Below are 19059 nucleotides of genomic sequence, written 5' to 3'. Positions count from 1 at the left end.
ATGTCATAGAGCTAAGCTACCCACACCCTTCCACACCCTCTTGCACCTCTTTAGCACCCTCCCACACCTCTTTCACATTCTCCTGCATGTTGCATGCAGCATGGGTGATGATTGAAGTCCTTTTCATCAGCGCACTGTGGTCGGATTGCACAAAATGGGTCTGCAGATATGCAGGGATGCTCTGCTGGAGCACAATGTATCTGGGTTGTTAAATGTTGCCTTCCTCATGTCACCTCTTTCAAATATGCTCGCTATATTGATGTCGTTCTTGCTGTTGATGTATCTACTGTGTATTTTTGTATCTATCATAGTACTGGATAATGCATCCTTTTGTATCTGAATCAGGCCTTGTGCCATGGACCATGAAGGGAAAAAATATGAACTCCAGAGGCTCACAAACACATCCATGATCACACTCACTAACATTGTGGGGCAACATACAGGTCCAAATGATTTTAAATTGGCCGACTACACTGCTGATTCAGGCTAACTACTAAGAAATCAAATACATTAGGTAATACCTGAGATCTCAAGTCAAGCCCCTTAACTTTTACCTCTGCCACACACACCCATGACACCTAATCCACTACATAGTGATTCTAGCACACAGACTACCCAAATACATGATCCTAACACTGAGTCCAATTATGCCACGCTGCTGGCTGTGACGATGTTCATCGTTCCAGCTTTTCTCACGATCATATCTACACACCTACCTTTACCTCATTCTCGGACCTTCTTGCCACATATCATCATCATCGCGGCGATAATCACAACCTTAATCTTTGCATGGATCCTCACCAGGCTGCCGAAAAGATTCAGGCACCCCATTGGGGTGCTTCTACAAGCCTTCAACTGGCATGCAATTATCACCTATTACTACTACATTGATGTGTATTTAGGTAAGTGCACTATTAACCTACATTGGACTAACTTTGCTAATTCAGACTCAGTCCAAAGGCCCACAACTTCGATATCTGTTGTGGTCATTGGCTTTGTCTTGGTGATGGTGATAGGGGCTACAGTTTTTTGGGGAGTTGTAGCATACAGGTGCAGTGATGAAGAGCTGGGCATGTACACACATGTTCAAGGTTGGGCTGAGAAGCTGATTGGGGCCCTGCTTTATGTAGGCCAGGGCTTTTTTCAAAGTATGTATAATTCATTGTCTAACTCGAGTCCTTGCTTACATTATCTGGAATCAGTGATTGGAGGATTCGCGCAGAGGATTAGTCAGCTATTTGGCCGCAGTCACATGTCCAATGTCGCTGCCCTGGCTTCAGGCCCAGCTATGACACCACCTCCACAATATTCTGTGAGTGTCCACATTATGCTTAAATTTATATTCTAATTATATTTTTCAGCTGTATGGTACTGATATTTCACCCTACAGGTCAGATATAGATAATAAAGTTTAATCGTATTCTACTATATTAGATTTGTCATTGACGGGCATGTGTCCCACTGAGCCTGTGAGTTAGTGAGGTTACTTGCGCGCAAAGCAGACTGCAGCTGGAAGCTTCGCACGGGAGTACCACGGAACACGTGGATCGGTCAGTTTTAGATAGCATGCAGCGGGAAATATGTACACAAGCGCTGTGGCTGAGACACCGCCGGTGATCTCCAACGTGACGCCCAGATCGCAGGTGATCAACGAGACTGGTTCAGGATCCGCGTTAGTTCTAACTGTGGTGATTGGCATAAGGACTTACGAAGCATCGATGCGAAGAGAATGGTGGAGGTGAAGAATACGTGTTGCTGAACATTATAGCTTTCGTGAGAGAAGAAGTACTGTTCGATCACCTGAAACGGTTGAGTTAAATTTTGTCCTGGACCTGCATTGAGAGAACAGGTATCGTGTGCAAAGTGGGGAATATTGAACGAATGACATGGGGTATCGTATCTCCTGGAAAAAATGTAAGGCAGAAGTATAATGCACTAGGAAACACTGCACTTGCCAATAATAATACCAAATGCGCACATCCCTGAAGGAACGGTCAATCGTAAAAACAGCGACGTAGATACGAGTTACTCACCACCAAAAGCAAATGAGAACTGGAAAAATGAAACGGCTGCGCGGCCACTGGGGCCGAAACAACTGTTCATGACTTCGATGTAAGATGTTCTGCCGCTGAGCTTGGCGTTGATTACAACCAATCGGATAGTCCAATCGGTGGCGGCGCAAATAACGACCAGAAGGACGATGCCAAGAAAGAAGCCTGCTTGACTGACTGCGTACGGCAAACCTACCACATTATTAGCCAAAACTATCGCTGAAATTGCAACGTGACAAACCAATAATTCCTGTCATCAATGGTCAGTGCGCACCTTGGGCATATGAGCAATTAATGGTTTACCAGCTCCGAGGATTGAATTTGCCATATTAGCAACCGAGTTCAGTAGACCTCCACCTGACCATTGTTTTTCAGCGAGGTCATCAAGGTGCGTTCTCGTCCCGTAGCCCCATGAGAGCGCCTTGGTTCGCGCTAAATATCAGCTAGCGAAGCATCATCAATGTCGTCCGAGTCCAATTCATATTCTGTGTAGGCACTGATAAGGTGTGATGAATTATGAGCAGGAAGATACGCACCCGCCTCCCGCCTCTGTATCATGGACCGTAAAGGTGGACCGATGACCTACACTTCTTCCTGAAATCTGACACCTGGTTCTGTCCTCCGCACTGCCGACCAGGGTATTGAGGGCATCATGGTGATGGTACGAGCACAGGAGTGGAAAGCTTACTATTACGGTAAAGGAGTAATGTAGGGAACGCCGATAACCGAGTAATTGAAAGGCACTGAAGCCCAAATTAGGAATTTGCGACTGACAGCCAACATGCGTGGGGCCTCCGAGTTTTTTTTTGCAAGTATGACCTCCACGGTGACCGGTGACCGGTGACCCTTGGCCTGGTCCTGGTGGTGACCAGTAACTTGCTAACGTCCCTTTTTCGTCCTGCCCAGAGCCACCAGACACATCAACAGGTTCACCTGTCATCCTCCCCATGCTCACTATTGTGTTACTTACATTTCTTCACTGGTTATCAGACACTCGTGTCTCAGCGGCTGATCAAATTCCTCTCTCATCGGTAGTTGCGTCTTTCTCATTGACCACAAGTACTGTAATGCTGTTTCCTTCCGCTACTCAAAGTGCATCCGATGCATCGTCCTTCATTACATCCCAGTGGTCGTTGAACAAAGGACGCATTCAGAACGGCGGTAGCAATGTTGCCTTCGTGGACGATCCCTTCCCAAACTCACCGGCTCCTGGCATGACCGTGTCAAATACTTCTGGGCCCGTCTTGCAAGTGACATATGCTGCTGGTACCTACGGAAGTACAGATTCTGGTGTTCAGTGGTACTCGCTTTGGAATACAACAGATGGATCTCAATTTCAGAGCATGCTACTCTCCTACGAGCTTGCATTCGATTCCAATTTTAACTGGGTTCAAGGGGGAAAACTTCCTGGGCTTAGAGGCGGTCCTGATGTCAACGATTGCTCTGGCGGAGTGCAACCGAATGGCACAAATTGTTTCAGTACCAGGCTCATGTGGCGAAAAAATGCGCAAGGAGAAGGTATAAACGTGGTCATGCTTTCCTATCAGTACTAAACTCTTGCATGTAGTTTATGCATACATGTTGACTCCTAACAAAATCTGTTCGGATAGCAACATGATTTGCAACTCTGACTACGGAGTAAGCATCGACCGAGGATCATTTGACTTCGTGGCTGGACAGTGTGTATCTCAAGGCCATTTCAAATCCTAACATGCTCGCTAACGACTGGGTGGCAGCTGGAGCCGTATCACAATTCTTGTGCAACTAAACAACGAGTCTCTCGTTGCGAATGGCAACATTGTTTTATAGTAAGTGTTATATTATTCAGATAGCCCTAATGTACAGTTCATCGCCGTAGCTTTAATGACGTTCAAGCGTTATCACAACAAAACTTATACTTCAGGTCAGTCAACGATTTCGCCATTGGGGGACTGTACTTCTCGTGAGTCAGATTCTTTTATGAATTGCACTGTACGGCTACTGACCTTACAAATATGTAGGACGTTCTTTGGAGGTCAGTTTTGAGTATACTTGTCAGATTCGCATTGAAGGGTAACTCTTTTCACAGGAAGCGACCCCAGCTGGGCAACACCGCAGACCGTTCATACTTATTACCGCAATATACAGATGTGGGGCAGCTTCTCTCCATCTTTACTTTCTGGACAAACGGTCAATGCTGCACTATCCTCACGTTGCAAGTTTGGAAGCATGGGATGGACGTTGTCTACATCCGTACTTTTTGTTCTTTTCGTGTATTCATAGGCTTGAATGGCACGTGGACACTTGCACGGTTATTTGCACACTTCAGGCTTAGCTGAATTATTAAATGTGTTACGTGCACTTGAAGTATCGTGTAGGTTATGTGATATTATACCCCACGGAAAGTGCTTTTATCGCCAGAGTACTGAAGGTCCGAGGTGCCAAAGAAGCCGTAGTGGCCGACGAGGTTAGCGTCGGAATCGATCGAGTGGCGCTTCGGCTTCTGAACCGGCGTAGTAGTTAGTATGCAGGGTGGACGGCGAAGTACTGCAGGATTCAGTTGCGATTGAGTTCGATAAAGAGAGAAATCACCGAGTCACATGGTTGTTGGCGAGTAGGCTTGGCCCAATCATGCCTCGGACTGCATGGTGTAGGTGGTATGCACGTGATATCGGCCGTGTCGCCAGTGAGGCGTGTTCCCGATTGAAATCGCCGCGCGGTTCTGATATAGGCAAGAACGAGGATTGCCGTCGGGAGCCAGAGGTCTGATGCATTGCCGGCTCATCCATACATCCTCCACAACTAAGATAGTTCAATAACCGATAAGCGATATTCATGGGCCGAGCAGTGACGCTACAGATTTGGTCTCTCGGACACCAGAGAATCCAGAGATAACATCATGATGGAAAGCAATGTCAGAGGTAATGAGAGCACAACGCCGAAAGTCCCAGTGTGAGAATGAGTGCAACGAGGCAAAGTCCAGTGTGAAAATGCGGTGATTCGAGAAGGGGCTGCCGAGTCCGAACGAGCGATGAAGTGAAAATTTGAAAACCGACCAAGGAAAACCGAGTGACGACATAAGTGTAAGGCAAAATGGACATACCGATACCATCTATTTCCTGTGATACTTCGGACTTGACTGGTCAAATTGGCAGCTAATTTATTGACGACACCAGTCAATTCCCGCCAAGTACCTTTGACATCCAACACGAGAGCCTGTCCACCGAGTTTACTACGGAAGACTGAGCAAATCGTATAAGATCCGGGTTAGTAGTCACTTTACCCTTCTGTACTGACTTCTTGACTGACACGAGTGACCTCTTTGGCAAACGGTCCCAATTTATCGACATGGTAATGATATGCATGAGCAAGATCTTGAGATAAGATTGTGGACAAATACCATAGTATTGATGACGTCCTTCAATTGAATCATGACCACACCCTGCACAGGAACCGTAATTTTCTGGGATAAGTCACCTCTGGCCATAGCATTGCACACACGAGCGACATCTTGGACCTGAGCCTTGAGCAACCTTAGTTCTTCGACGGCGCTCATGCCGCTTTCGAATGCCGCAGCAGCAAGAGGACCAGGAGGGACGACGAGAGGAGATCAGTTAGGCGAGCCATCAAAGCTACTATTAATCTGGCTCATCATTAAAGTGTCAGTGCTAGCCTTCCCGGACATTGGGCAATCCATGTGTTCGATGTGCGATGTTGGGGGAGCCGAGTTCAAGCTTCCGTTTGCAAATGACCGAAGGAATGTTGCGGCATCAATATGACTTGGAAGTCCGTCGAGTGATAAGGACATTGAACCTGCACGAGCGGGGTGTACTTTATTGGCTGGTGTGCGATCGCTGTTGGTGACACCATTCACATGTCGGCGTCCTGCATGTCGACATCAATTGACTCTATGTGGGCGCGCTGAGAAGATAAAGATGAAGACATGGGAGTGTCGCCTACATTGCGTCTTTTCTTTGTCTCTGGCCCATTTGTTTGCCAACACTCAGAAGCTTTGATTGAAGCCACAGTCTCCTCCGCAGTGTATATTCTGCGTTGTCTGGTGTCAGTTCGCTGGGTGCAGGTGACTTTGGTGGGATGGGGGCCGTCTGCAAGAGCCTTGGAGATCGAACGACTGGTGGTAGTAGATATGAAACCAATACTGCATCATCCGAACGTGTCCCACTAATGATAGCATTCATCTAAATAGTATATCAGTACACATTATATACGCATATACTCACCTTTTGTGCAACATGGCTGAGTTCCTTAGACTTGCTTCAATCAAATGGTCGTGTCGGGGTGTTGATGATATCACACGGACTTGTTTGGTCATATGTTCAGCCACACTACCGGCGTCCGGTAATCTCTCAGTTGCGCAATTTTTGTGATGATATAATCCTTGTCTACTACTCCCTCCACTTATCTTGAATGGCATTCTCTGGAGCTCTTGTGCGTGTTCACCAGTGTTTGAAACTATACAATCCGTCTTATTTACGCAGAGCAGACCTTGACTGATCTTAATGACTTTCTAACCCCATCTCAAGCATGTATCAAACCCGTTGAGCAGGTGAAGGAGCCGCAGGAGATCATTGAGCCTGCTGCTGCTACAGTACGTTATGCAGCGAGTTGCATGTCAAGGATACTATTAATTATCTATTTCAGACAGGGATTGTAATTGACTCCAGTGGATCATACTACGAAGTCTCCGCAAACGGTGCATCCACTAATGCATCTTCCAGGGGGACAGAGCGAAAGCTCCAGCAAGCCCAGATCAGCTTGAATGATTGCCTTGCTTGCAGGTCTGTCTCTATGTAGTTCCTTCCAGCCATGACTGCTGACCATATTCCCGATATTCAGCGGTTGTATAACATCGGCCGAATCTGTATTGATCACGTTACAATCCCACACGGAGGTCCTTAACTTCTTGGACTCCAATCCTCCGGTTTCCACGCTAGGTCACAAGATTCCTGTGCTCTCCATTGCACCACAGAGCCTCGCGTCACTTGCAGCGTCACTTTCGTCATCATCCGGTTCCCCTGTGAGCCTCCGTCAAATACTAAGAAGAGTGCGAGCGTTCTCTACACGAATACTTGGGTTCGAGCATGTTTATGACACTACTTTTGCTCGGCATATTGCTCTGCTGGAGCACACACAAGAATTTTTTGAGCGGAAGAAGGGAAACGGGAAACTTCCGATGCTAGCTAGTGCTTGTCCGGGATGGATATGCTATGCTGAGAAAGCACACTCCGAAATGTTACCTTTTATCGCTAGGACGAAGAGTCCACAGCAGGTAATGGGAACTCTGGTCAAGTCGTGGTTTGGAAATCGCTGGGGAATGCAGTAAGTCACGTTGATCGCTTCTATTTTATGGTTGTTGATTTATTTGACGTGATAGACCGGATCAAATTTACCATGTGTCAGTCATGCCGTGCTATGACAAGAAGTTAGAGGCTTCTCGGCAGGACTTCTACAATGACTTATATTCGACTCGGGATGTGGACTGCGTGATCACGACTGGGGAGCTCGAGCTTATGATGCGCGACAGAAGCTGGGATCTTTCACAGCCAGTAGAGAACGAAAGTGTCCCTGATGTTGACGCTGAAATCCCAGAACTCCTATCTCACCCTGGGACTAGCTCTGGATCCTACTTGCACACTCTCATCAATTCTATCACCACAAGCCACACGTCTCCTGTGGACCTTGCCATAAAATCCGTCCGTACATCTGACTACGAAGAATTCACTCTTCGCGCTCGGGAGACCGGCGAGGTGCTTTTTAAAGGCGCAAAATGTTATGGTTTCCGCAATCTCCAGAACGTCGTACGTAAGGTAGGTCGTGAGGCTGGGGTGCAAGTTGGGAGGGGTGCCGCTGGAAGGTTGGTTGGAATACGTGCCAAGAAGCGTGGTGTGGAAGACGAGAAGGGGTATGACTATGTCGAAGTCATGGCGTGTCCAGGGGGATGCGTCAATGGTGGTGGGCAGCTGAAACCTATTGCACAGGCGGCAGGGCAGAAAGAGGATGAGGAAGGGTTTACGAGGACCTGGCAGGAAAGCGGTGTCCAGATGCCAGTGTCAGAGCCACCAGTGGAAGATAGTGCGATGCAAGGTGCCAAATGGGGAAACAAGGAATGGACCAAGGAGGTTGAGAGGGTGTATTGGCATGACTTGCCTACACCGCCTCCATCACCGAGACCCCATGATCAGGGTCCTGAATCCTCATCCGTTTGCGTAGACCATCTTGCTGTTCAGGTCAAGATCGATCTTTGTTACCCCACGGACGGAAGCCTGCATGAAAGTTGGGCTTCCATTATGGACGAAGGAGCGGAGACACGACGGCGTGAACTCTTTCGGACTCAGTATCGAGCTGTTGAAAGCGAGGTAGTTGGACTTGCTGTGAAATGGTAATAAAGTTGTATGTCGTTTCACTCTGAATGGTGTTACAAGACAGTGGCTAGATAAATAATGCGTAAGTAAAATATGCGACAAAACCTAGAACTACAAAATGACACGACAAAGTGGTGTACAAAGCAAGGTGTGACTAGAGTGATAATTATTAGAATAAAACGGCATTATATATGCTTTCTCGATAGAATTAGCAAAGAAGCTGCCGGGGCCGTGGAAACCATCAAGGTTAACGACGCTGGGAGGCTCCGTCCTTGAACCAGTACTGACATGAAACACAGTAATCGGCTGTGCGGTGGGTGATTGTTTCTCTTGCATCGGGGCCGAAATACTTAGTGTACGATTGAGCGCTGGGACAGACAGAGTGTGTAATACGACTCACACGTTCGCAATGGCAATCAGGACAATTCCTTGGATGACATGCGGAGTGGATGCAATACTGGTTGAAGCAATCGATCTTCCTCAGTTTGCGCGTCTGAAAGAAGGTCAGAAATAGTCCTGGTAGTATGGAGACATCAATCACGCACCACCTTGTAATGCTAAAACAAAGGAAGCATGAGTGAGAATGGGTGTGTATGGCGTGAGACACTTACCCCGCATCCAAATTTTGTTCCTTCGCTAAAAAAAGGGTCTGAATCAGCATGGTTCTTGGGCCTAGACCAGTGTAATGGTCACGCACGTTTCCAGATTGCACATTTTGAATGACGAGATAGTGAAGGGACACCGGCGAAATGCGTTACTAGAAAGAAATTATTTTGGGGAGTTGAAATGGAGGAGGGAAGATCATACCGAAGTGGGGTGCTTGGGGAGACCAGTGGAGCAGAAGAATGGGGGATCAAAGGATATGAATGGGGAACTTTATACGAGTTTGAATAGCTGGAAGGGATTACCGATGTGACAGGGAGGATAAATCACAAGACCATTAACTTTAAGGAGTGATCGGGCACGATGTAGTAACGAGTTAATACATGGGAAGGCAAGCGGAGGCGTGATTGATGGTACTCCACGGAATCATTACTCCGGGTTCCGACACCAACATGGAATTTCTCTTAGCCGATGAGTAGACTTGAAATTAATAAGCGCCTTAATGCCGTAGTTTATTATTGTATATTTGTACAAGAAATAATAGTACAAACAACCACATACACAACTCACTCTGGGATGTCCACCGCAGCCTCGTCGTCATCGCCAACGACGCGCTCAAGGACCTTGCTCTTCATCTCTTTCCGCGATTCAAGAGCACCATCTACACGTTTCTCTCGTTTACACTCATCCTATTCAGATGAACCCTATGATGAAAATGAAACACTCATACATCCAAGCTCCGCACATCTACCTGAGTTGCCTCCCAAATGGTACGTTTCATCCTCTACCTCACGCAACCTTTTACTCATTTTGATCAAAGGGTTGATATTTCCGAACAAGTGGAAGAGATCTTGAGCGGTACACAAGCTAAAAGTGTGTTCCCGATGTAGTCTCTTTGCGGCTTCAATGACATCATCTCCGTGCTTTTTTGCCTTAGTTGTCGCTTTAGAGAAGCTCCATGCAAAGCATGTTCTCCCCGGCTTTGCGGACCGGACGGCAGAGGAGAAAGGAATCGAAGCGGCGACCACCGAAATAACCAAAGTACATCCATGGACTTCCTCGTGTCCATATCGTGCTTACACTCGCTCCTTTTTTCCCTCTCGTGGATAGGATTTTCGAAGATGTCATACTTTGATTCAGCGTATCGGTACTGAACAGGATCACTCATTTCCCCCTTCAACTCAGAAAACTCAGTTTCAAGTCCTCGCGGCCAAAAATGTGCAACGAGGCCTAGCCGTGAGGGTTCAAGAACTCAGCTCAACCTTCCGCAAGAAACAGCGTGTCTATATGGAACGTAAGTCTTCTTGCACATCATGTTGACGGGAGCCGATCATTTCTACGACCGCATTTTCGCCTTCGTCAGGTCTACAAGGACACGCGATTAAGAATCAAGATCTCCTGATTGCGTCTGGGACTATTTCCTCAAGAGGATCCGAGGGCTTGACTGCTGTTGATGAAGATGTAGAAGCTGCGGTGAGCAACGATCAATGAGCATGTCTCTTGTATAGCTAAATTGTTATTCCCCCGTGTAGCAAGCTCAGATTCTAGATAACACACATGATCACCATCTCCGTGCCCGCGACAGGGAGTTGACAGAAATTGCAAACTCGATAGCCTCTCTAGCAGAATTATTCAAGGATTTATCCGTCCTTGTGATAGATCAAGGGACCCTTCTTGACAGTGTTGAGTATAACATTGAACAGACTTCGGTAGAAATGACCGAAGCTGTGAAAGAGTTGAACCATGCAACGCGGTGAGCCATATGTACTAGTAGTCATCGTAGCGCACTGACACGCTCTTTTACAGATACCAGAAGAATACGGGCCGTCGGAAGCTTATTTTCCTTCTCCTATTGATCATTTTTGGTTTGATCATCGTCCTGATCTTCAAACCTCGTCGGTCATCCACTTTAGGTTCTTCGCCTACTCGAGATTCAATGACCTCCACGGATACTTTTGTTCCACGTTACTTTCATGCACGGACATCCCCCAGCCTTTACGTACCCAATAATACTTGATTGAGGGTCTGGTTACCCTGAACGGCATGAATCTATTTGTGTGGACAATCTGCCAATCAGCCACGAAGACGGATGCGTACTACTGGGCGTCAAAGGTCAGTATATTGAAACTTGCCCCTTTCGTGTCATCCGCTACCCCTGACGTTTCATTTGGTTATCACGAGATCTCGCCATTTTGAGCACTTGGCCCTCATCGATATGAGATCAGTAGCGGTCTTGGTGAGGCTGCGTGCCTTGTCTGGGGAACTCGTTGACGCTATTACTCTCTAACGTACTCGTATTCTTAATAGATAATGCTGTACCAAGTATTTGGGAAGGTACAGTCATTCATGTTCAAACTAACCACCTATTGCTGCTAAATCGAAGATGTGGCCCTGACCTTTTTTACTCTATGCAGGATGGTACGTGTAAACTGCGTTGCCCACAGGCGTCGACAGCGATGTTTCATTACATTGGGTCGCAGGTCCTGCTCTTCTCTTCCGACCATCACGTATATCCGATGACAGATCCAACCTATCTCCCAGCCTTCGAACTCGGCGGAAAAACCTGAACTCTGTCACTGCGCAAATCAATCAGCTAGATCATCTTTGACAAAAGTAGAGCAGGTCTTCCTTACCTCGAGTGCCTAACACCCGTGTAAGACTTTTTGTGCTCCGATTCGACACAGAAAGGTTCTTTATTCCCCTCTGCACCGTGAGTACCATGCGACTGGTTTCTGATCTATGTCGTTGCCCCTCATGCTCCTGATCTACACCGAATAGGCAGGAAATGTCCCGCTGATGGTTTTGACATCTGATACTTTGAATGTCCGACATGGCGTACTCTCCATTCACCCAAAAGCGGTCAAGGTGTCAATAAGAGGGCCGCAAGAGGTGTCGTTGCAACAAGATGGTATAGCTTGGAGAAGGCTTTCGATCGCGTACTCCCTCACCTTTCGCCCTCTGAACAGGATATCGTACTTGCTTGGCCTTTACCAATGTCGCAATTCTATATTCTCCACGTCCGTAGCAGCGATTGGAAGATATCCGCCTGCACCCGGCGGTCCGGAGCTGAATTCTCAAGTTCCGGGACTGACACTATTCCTCGGGATTGAATGCACGCATGGAGATGAGATCAAATTGTATCAGGAGAGAAATGGGTAAACCCCCTCTCTACCATTTGTTCTCGGAAGCTGAGAATCGCTTCCACAAGGTGCGGGTTACTCAAATCTATTACGATGACGTCTCACTGGTTTCACAAAGATCCGTCCATGCATCACTATGGTCTATCCCCAACACTCGCTGGGCGCAGAACCTTTTTTCACCAAGATCCGTTCATAGCGCATCGCTTTGGAGTCTATACTCACATGACAACGAACATTCTCGTGTTTGTCTAGCAATACAAATACAAAGCGACAGAGAGCGACATGGGTTCTACAAACCGGATATTAGATCCGCGGCAAGTGCGTCATGATCATGTGGGTCTACCCTCAACCCAGAGGAGATATCGATAAACGACTAATTGAAGAGGATGTGGTTGGTCTATCAGCAGCGATCAAGATAGACCAGATCTAACAGTATCTGACAATCCGCTGGTTGAGACAAGTCTGGCTAAAATGACCTCGAGGACATTTTCAAGTCAGCATCATCAAATATTCCCCTCACCCCGGTCCCAATTTACTTTCAAATTTTTAAACTGTTTCAAATCAAGGCTTACATATGGTGACGACATGTATCGCTGCTCCGTATTTTGAAAGTCCGAGTCTGGTCATCTCGTAATGTATAATTCACGTATTTTGTATTGTCATAATATACGGCATACTGAGTACTTTCTAGTTGAATATTGGACACACACATGCAACTGTGTTAGCAAGGGGTACAGCTTCTCACCGGTCGACGATACCTGATCCAGCCCTTGCAAGCTTCGAGAAAAATGATCCATAACTTCTTCTCGGGCCAGGATAGAAGCTCTGCTTCATAACCCCAAAACACTCGGGCTTGCGTACAATCATTTCGGTTACTGCTGGACAATCAAAGTATGTAAGTGATATGGACGATGCTTGACAACAAACCAAACTTCTTTCTTGACGGGCATATGCCCATATGATTATCAGAGACGCTATGAATTGGTGCAGGCAGTGTCATTCTTCTATATCAGCGCATGACGACGTGCCCTTACCCGAACTCCACAGTTCTAACGGTCCGACATACCCATATGTCCCCTAGGTTATTACAGAACAAAGTTTCCCTCGCGTCTCACGCCACGTGGCTGGCGAAGAAGACGCGATGGGCAGGATTGCGCTATCAACTTGAACAAGCCGCGTCAATATTATGTGTAGAAACACGTTTTCTACATGGAGTCATCAATTTTACGTTTTGTATATCGTTACTGCTGTAAGTTGGGAATTCGCAAAAATAATGGGCCGTTCGTTTTAATTTCCTGGACTAGGAGAGGTCTGCAGGCACAGATATAATACTAATATCAATATTGTCTTCAGCTCACGATATACCAACGAAAATCGTATGACAACTGACAAAAAAAATCTCTTTGATACTTTAGGATGGGGCTGTCCCTCTTTGGAAGCAATCCTTCCCCCCTCTGGAAGCAAGTCGCACACCAAAAAAACACGTTCCGAGTCCCACCTTCTGCGCTTCATGAAGCAGCAGATGGGTCTCCTCAATGGTACGTCCATCGCCTTTCGTGCCTTTTTGCCCTGGCAACATTCATCATGCTCTGCTAGTAATTTTCATTGGTTATCGGATATTGGTGCACATCGAAACCTTCCCGCTGATGTCCCCCACATGTGAGAATAACATGTAGGATTCAATCTTGCCTACAGCACGACATCGTGTGATACTAAACTGGCCATCAGTTCGAGCCTAGACCCAAGAGTATCGCTGCTTGACAGCAACCGCACATCCTATGGATCATTTTAGTGGCTATTGACATGGCCGTATCGACCATTTGTGTGACACCAGCGTTGACAGTATTGGTTGATGATGCGTTAATCTAGCCGCAGGATACCATATGCACTAAGAGAAGTCCCAGAGACGCGAACTGAATACCAGCATGAAATTACAAGCGCTCTGTCAGACTGGTCGGCCTTACGAGCGTGACTGCGTATACTTGTCGCGTGCAATATCTAAGCACGCATAACCGCCGGCATGTTGTCCACCACGTCATGCTGTGTCGTTGAATTCACTCTCTTTTTCGCGGCTCTATCCGTTTTCTGCGTCATGATGTGTTGTGCGTGTCTCCTTTTCAGCGCATTCGGTTCGTGCATTTGCGCCATTCAACGAAACCTCTCGGTAGAGAAGGGATTAGTACGAAACGCGTGATTGCACTGCATCGCAGATTCGTCGAAATCCAACTATTCAATACATTCGAGATCCAATGCATTCCCTGCGTCAACTTTGCTTTCCATCTGAGTTATTCATCGCACGGTGGACAGTAAATCGAAGACAGTTCCATCTGTGACTCGCATATGCAACCACGTTAATGATTGTCAAGGACTGACGCTAGCACGAACCGTGCTCGATTTGCGAACAGATCCTTTTGCTCACAGTCAACTGTATACAGCGTTATCGAAAGTAAGGACGCGAAGAGACACATTGTGCTTATTTTCAGAGGCGAACGAAGATCAAAACTGTGCACATATTGTACCTGCTACTGTAAATACATTAAAATGGCATCTACACCTTTGCAACTCCATGAATACAGGACGAGGGCCTCCAGCCGACCGAAGGCGAGTCCTTGTAACTAGACAATCAGCAAACATACCTACGAATGACATGATCTGTGCATCGAAGAGTTCATCTTTGGCTGTTACGGAAATGGGTGAGCGTTGCGTCAATCATCATTGGATGGATAATCTCAAGGCTGGTCCTGGCCTCTGAATGTGAAGAATAATCAAATGAGAAAAGTAAAGTTCCTTGTTGCAAGCGGACCTACCTCTCAGGCTCAGAGGATGCAGTCGCAGTTCTTCCAAATTAATAAATAATCACGTCCAATAATTTCTGCAATAAGCTGATGCCAGCTGGCGTTCTGGGCCCGTAAACGTTTTGCATTTGTGGTGTCGTTGAACTACTACACTTACCATCGAAAGGTATTCTAGAGTGCACTGGAACACTCTAGGCTAGGTCTGGAATGCCCAGGTCCAGATCTGCTAGAATCGCATTGATCATTACGACCAGCTGCACATGGTGGTGGTAGTACTATAATACACTACTACTACCAACTGTAGGTGGCCTTTCATTGTCAAGCAGAGAAGCCCTCACCGTGCAAGACCGTATTACAATGTCGTCGAAAGGTAAGTTTCGATCTCGATCCAACTACTATTTATTCTCATTCGTCCATGGTCTGTCAGGGTCAAACTCTTTATAAGCATTGAATTTCGGTGCTGCCTGATGAGTGGGAATGCATTCAATGCCCTCGCGCAATTCGGACACTCGACGATCATGTTCATCGCAAATTGTGTCTTGCCACATGAGGTGTTATGCCAGATTGACGTTGTGCAACTTCGCTAATCATTGGTGCACCTTGGGAGCGATCATATCTGACACCGATGCAACAAACTGGAAAATAAAAATTAAGTAGGAATCCGGTGAACATATTGTGTACGTATACAGTCTCAAAGTCTGGAATATCGAAGTCCTTGGGAACAGCTTGCACGTAGTCATGACTAGATACAAAGTCGTCAGATTGTCTCAAGAATGCTTTAATCAACAAGGTGGGAGGACGCACGGAATTCATCATATGCCAATATGCACGAACACTATGCGCTGGTCCAAGGGCATGTCCGTGTCACAGGCCAACGACTGGACCGCGCGGTGCAGCGCCCGGGCAGCTCGTTTGCAATTCATTTTGCCATCCCCGCACAAGTTTTCGTAGAATGCCTTGACTAAGCGTTCCACAGTACTATCGTTGACCTTCCATAATGTGCCAACGACGCTCTTAACCCCGGCGAACTGTAGGCCAGCCGCTAGGTGTATCACTTCGTCGGGCGTACTAAAGTCACCGACTGCAGTTTCACAGGCAGAAAGAAATGCAAATTGATGCCGAGATAGATCCGTTTGTGTGATATCAAGGAGCGAAAGCGGCTGGTCGCGCATAAGAAAGGCCGATTCAAAGGGTTTGTCAAGTTTTTGTGTCCCGTGACATGCGAGATGGAGCCAAGTATTGTCTCGCAATGCGCACAACGCTCTCGATTTCGTGGCATCAACACTGGTTATCTTGGAGAACGAAACGGTTGGGGGAGGTGGCAAAAGGCTCCGCACTAATTCCAGTTCAGGCTCCACAGCATCCAAAGTGAAGGAGGCACCGGCTGGGCAACTCTGACCAATGGCAACGAAAAGCACCGACGGGGACCTTTCGTGACTTCTGCGAGCCTCGATCAGCGCGGTGAGTGATGGTGTATACGAAGAGGTGTACTGCTGCGAAAGGGAATGTCCCTTTTCCTTGTATTCGCCAGCAGCATGCGATGGCAGGAAATTGAAGAGAGACGTCGGGCACCACCATATTCGGGAACCTTGTCGTGCAATTCCGCCCAGACTTTCGACCACCGGGCCGACCACGTCGTACCACAACTCTCTCAAAACTTTTATCAGCGCTCTTTGGTTCCCTTTAGGACCGGCCTCTTTGTTAACTGCCTTTTGGAGTGCGACTACCAAATTGGCGAGTTTCCAGAAATCGGTAGGGAGTTGAATGCTAGTGGGAGGTTGCTGGTGTGGGATAATAATGGCATCGCAAGAGGATCTGCTTGCGATGAGCACGATGATGGGCCCATCACGAGCTGCGTCTTGAAGATCGGAAAACAAAGGGGGAAGTAGAAAGCGAGAGAAGCCCTCGATCTTCCGGATCTCTTCTACAGTTTCGTCCCAGTCCCCTACTAGACGTCTGTACCGGGTCGCTTCGGCTTCCACATCGACTTTTGAGATGTCATCTAGATAGTTCGCAATATCAAAAAGGGAGCTGAGATCTCTGAATCTCTTCATCAGAGTCATCGCGCGATCCCCGCGAGTCTGTAGGGTGTCAAGAGGTGTGCGGAGTCGTGTCGTCTGAGTCCAGATGATAGTCCTGCCTTGCTCCAACAACTCAACAGCAAGATGCACATCGCCACTGCGAAGGGCACATGATACAGCATCCACAGCAAGTGTACTTGTACTTCGGAATTCCTTCATGGTATTATGACGAGACGATACGGAGGCCGTCACAGACATGTAGGCGTGCAAGAGTTGCATAGAAGTCGCATAAGCCTCGAGTTGAGTACCATGTAAATGTTCACTAGCATGGTGCACCCAACGTAGGCTTGCCCGCAGGCGAGATCGCAAGCCTGCAGAGACAACATTTGCCGCTGTCTTGAGATGATGCATGGCAGCATCCAAACTGTCTGTATTTTCGCCCGCGCACGTGCAGATAAGTCCTGATAGATGAAATGATAGATAGACCTTAGCTAGCGACTTATGGAACACCAGTTGACGAGGATCATATTGCGTCAACAGAGTCAATGCACAGCGTAGGTTTTCTCGTGATTCGTCGAGGTCTTCTCTATTGTGTTGATGTTTAAAGCGGGTGGATAGTCCATTCGCGAGGTTGTTTAATGACCAAGATCGATGTGTGACCGACCGGGCGCAAAGCTAGCGCTTCCCTGTGAAGTGCGATAGCCTCATCCAAGTCTTCGTCGTTGCCTCGGTGGTCAAAGCGGGAGGAGAGTCGACTTCGCGAGGTTGTTTAATGACCCAGACCGATGTGTGTGACCGACCGGGCACAAAGCCAGCGCTTTCCTCTGAAGCGCGACAGCCTGAACCGCTACACTGAAAGAAAAAGATGTCCGAATTCAAGAACCTGAACGAGCCACTATTAGTACTAGTTCTAACTACAATTCACTTATTGTTCTAACGAAGTGTCATAGAACGTACTTGAAGTGCATTTCAGGCTATAAACAACTAGCCATTCGTCATGATCTAATCTTGTGAAATTCTTCGTAAATGTATATGTATGCCTGATGCATGATTAGCAGCAGCGGTATGCTCATTCATACAATTCTTCGATCGGTCATTACTCGTACGATACAGCCGGTGCCGGCAACTTCTGTCAGCTGCAAATTTGTGGTCAGGAAGTTTATATAAGAGGCGAGCTTTAGACGCACCTTCTCATGCCACCCCAAGAGCACACTGCCGCTCACATCACCCCACCCCGGCATCCCCATACCCTTGTAAAGGTACTTCATCAAAGTGTCCTGAGAATCCTGGGTAAGCGCTTTCACGACGTTGTGTATCTCTGACGATTTCGTGCTATTCAGGATCGAAACAACGGTCTGCAATGTCAGGTTCTTGCGCAAATGTCAGCGTACTTTATTGACGCGTTGTCGTCAATAAGAGAATCACCTTTGCTTCCTCGACATTTGGCCCATATGGTATACTGTCCAGCGCAATTGCCAGAGCTCCTGGTATGTCCCCCCTGCACGAATGATGTTAGATCATGTTGAAAGGTAGCGAGATGGACTGTACTTGGCTAATGTGCTCCGGACTGCTGCCTGCTTCTGTTTCGCATCGCTCAAGACCTGAGCGGGATCGCGTGAATCTGGTTCACAAAGTTCACTCTCCAGTAGGACATCCTCGTCATATGCGTCGATGTCGATCTTTCTAAAAGACATGGTTGTCGGAGTGGAATGGCTCGTGCTGCGATTGTGGCAAGTCACATGTCTCATTACTAATAGCACCCGTGATGATCAACGTCAACTGAACATGCGGCTAGTCAATATCAGGGATTTCATGTCACAGGGCATCATTCATCGTTGCTCATGTACTGGTATGTACATCAAATGATAGTTGCTATCATATTCAGACATGGCCAAGCCGTCCTTGATTTTGACATTTGATGTAGCAATTAATCCCAGAAGAGCTAGGCAAGTTGTCATTATGGCACCGTTGCGGCGACGTACGAAAATTAGATTCAAGCTACTGTGTCTCATTTGCGCTGAGAGCATGTCGAAGGTGTGCAAATCTTGTCATGGACCTGAGTTGTGTCGAGATATGCAAGGCATGAG

The 19059-nt window shown here is 47.3% G+C and overlaps 9 protein-coding genes across 9 annotated transcripts; 4 read left to right on the top strand and 5 right to left on the bottom strand.

The window, feature by feature from the left end:
- Positions 1–571: 571 nt before the first annotated feature.
- Positions 572–1415, top strand: EDB93DRAFT_1255385 (uncharacterized protein; the record flags this gene model as incomplete). Its single annotated transcript, XM_041453772.1, has 4 exons — positions 572–902; positions 954–1148; positions 1203–1312; positions 1362–1415. 4 exons carry the CDS (start codon positions 572–574, stop codon positions 1413–1415), a joined length of 690 nt encoding a protein of 229 aa, XP_041302626.1.
- A 218-nt stretch (positions 1416–1633) lies between these two features.
- On the bottom strand, positions 1634–2745 carry EDB93DRAFT_1177551 (transmembrane amino acid transporter protein-domain-containing protein). The gene is made up of 7 exons (XM_041450561.1): positions 2588–2745; positions 2355–2536; positions 2293–2301; positions 2034–2243; positions 1956–1982; positions 1710–1903; positions 1634–1656 (listed from the first exon to the last, which is right to left on the bottom strand). The coding sequence occupies exons 2-6, from the start codon at positions 2377–2379 to the stop codon at positions 1815–1817; spliced, it is 360 nt and encodes a 119-aa protein (XP_041302625.1). The 5' UTR covers positions 2380–2536; positions 2588–2745; the 3' UTR covers positions 1634–1656; positions 1710–1814.
- A 65-nt stretch (positions 2746–2810) lies between these two features.
- EDB93DRAFT_931267 (polysaccharide lyase family 14 protein) lies at positions 2811–4466 on the top strand. The gene is made up of 6 exons (XM_041457988.1): positions 2811–3569; positions 3619–3730; positions 3788–3859; positions 3910–3993; positions 4052–4065; positions 4120–4466. Exons 1-6 carry the CDS (start codon positions 2999–3001, stop codon positions 4311–4313), a joined length of 1047 nt encoding a protein of 348 aa, XP_041302624.1. The 5' UTR covers positions 2811–2998; the 3' UTR covers positions 4314–4466.
- Positions 4467–5153: 687 nt separating this feature from the next.
- Positions 5154–5559, bottom strand: EDB93DRAFT_1060117 (uncharacterized protein; the record flags this gene model as incomplete). The annotated part of the gene is made up of 3 exons (XM_041444811.1): positions 5154–5262; positions 5314–5404; positions 5472–5559. Coding segments are annotated over 3 exons (288 nt in total), but the record flags the coding sequence as incomplete, so codon positions are not given.
- Positions 5560–6358: 799 nt separating this feature from the next.
- Positions 6359–8434, top strand: EDB93DRAFT_1233598 (iron hydrogenase; the record flags this gene model as incomplete). The annotated part of the gene is made up of 5 exons (XM_041451313.1): positions 6359–6479; positions 6535–6639; positions 6693–6829; positions 6888–7370; positions 7426–8434. Exons 1-5 carry the CDS (start codon positions 6459–6461, stop codon positions 8432–8434), a joined length of 1755 nt encoding a protein of 584 aa, XP_041302622.1. The 5' UTR covers positions 6359–6458.
- EDB93DRAFT_1177537 (uncharacterized protein) lies at positions 8424–9485 on the bottom strand. The gene is made up of 6 exons (XM_041450560.1): positions 9221–9485; positions 9111–9170; positions 9025–9049; positions 8959–8970; positions 8814–8906; positions 8424–8762 (listed from the first exon to the last, which is right to left on the bottom strand). The coding sequence occupies exons 2-6, from the start codon at positions 9125–9127 to the stop codon at positions 8661–8663; spliced, it is 249 nt and encodes an 82-aa protein (XP_041302621.1). The 5' UTR covers positions 9128–9170; positions 9221–9485; the 3' UTR covers positions 8424–8660.
- A 107-nt stretch (positions 9486–9592) lies between these two features.
- EDB93DRAFT_1094117 (t-SNARE) lies at positions 9593–11033 on the top strand (the record flags this gene model as incomplete). The annotated part of the gene is made up of 7 exons (XM_041446573.1): positions 9593–9786; positions 9837–9889; positions 9954–10057; positions 10127–10310; positions 10380–10489; positions 10549–10769; positions 10823–11033. The coding sequence occupies 7 exons, from the start codon at positions 9593–9595 to the stop codon at positions 11031–11033; spliced, it is 1077 nt and encodes a 358-aa protein (XP_041302620.1).
- Positions 11034–15654: 4621 nt separating this feature from the next.
- EDB93DRAFT_930699 (CHAT domain-containing protein) lies at positions 15655–17841 on the bottom strand. Its single transcript, XM_041457987.1, has 2 exons — positions 15756–17841; positions 15655–15693 (listed from the first exon to the last, which is right to left on the bottom strand). The coding sequence occupies exon 1, from the start codon at positions 17381–17383 to the stop codon at positions 15764–15766; it is 1620 nt and encodes a 539-aa protein (XP_041302619.1). The 5' UTR covers positions 17384–17841; the 3' UTR covers positions 15655–15693; positions 15756–15763.
- Positions 17666–18696, bottom strand: EDB93DRAFT_1177473 (actin-related protein 2/3 complex subunit 5). The gene is made up of 4 exons (XM_041450559.1): positions 18521–18696; positions 18398–18470; positions 18160–18342; positions 17666–18108 (listed from the first exon to the last, which is right to left on the bottom strand). Exons 1-4 carry the CDS (start codon positions 18664–18666, stop codon positions 18046–18048), a joined length of 465 nt encoding a protein of 154 aa, XP_041302618.1. The 5' UTR covers positions 18667–18696; the 3' UTR covers positions 17666–18045.
- Between the last annotated feature and the right edge of the window lie 363 nt (positions 18697–19059).

This window comes from Suillus bovinus, assembly GCF_016758785.1.
Source record: "Suillus bovinus strain UH-Sbo-P2 chromosome Unknown EDB93scaffold_91, whole genome shotgun sequence".
NCBI lineage: Eukaryota > Fungi > Basidiomycota > Agaricomycetes > Boletales > Suillaceae > Suillus > Suillus bovinus.
This window is presented reverse-complemented; position numbering and strand designations above follow the sequence as displayed.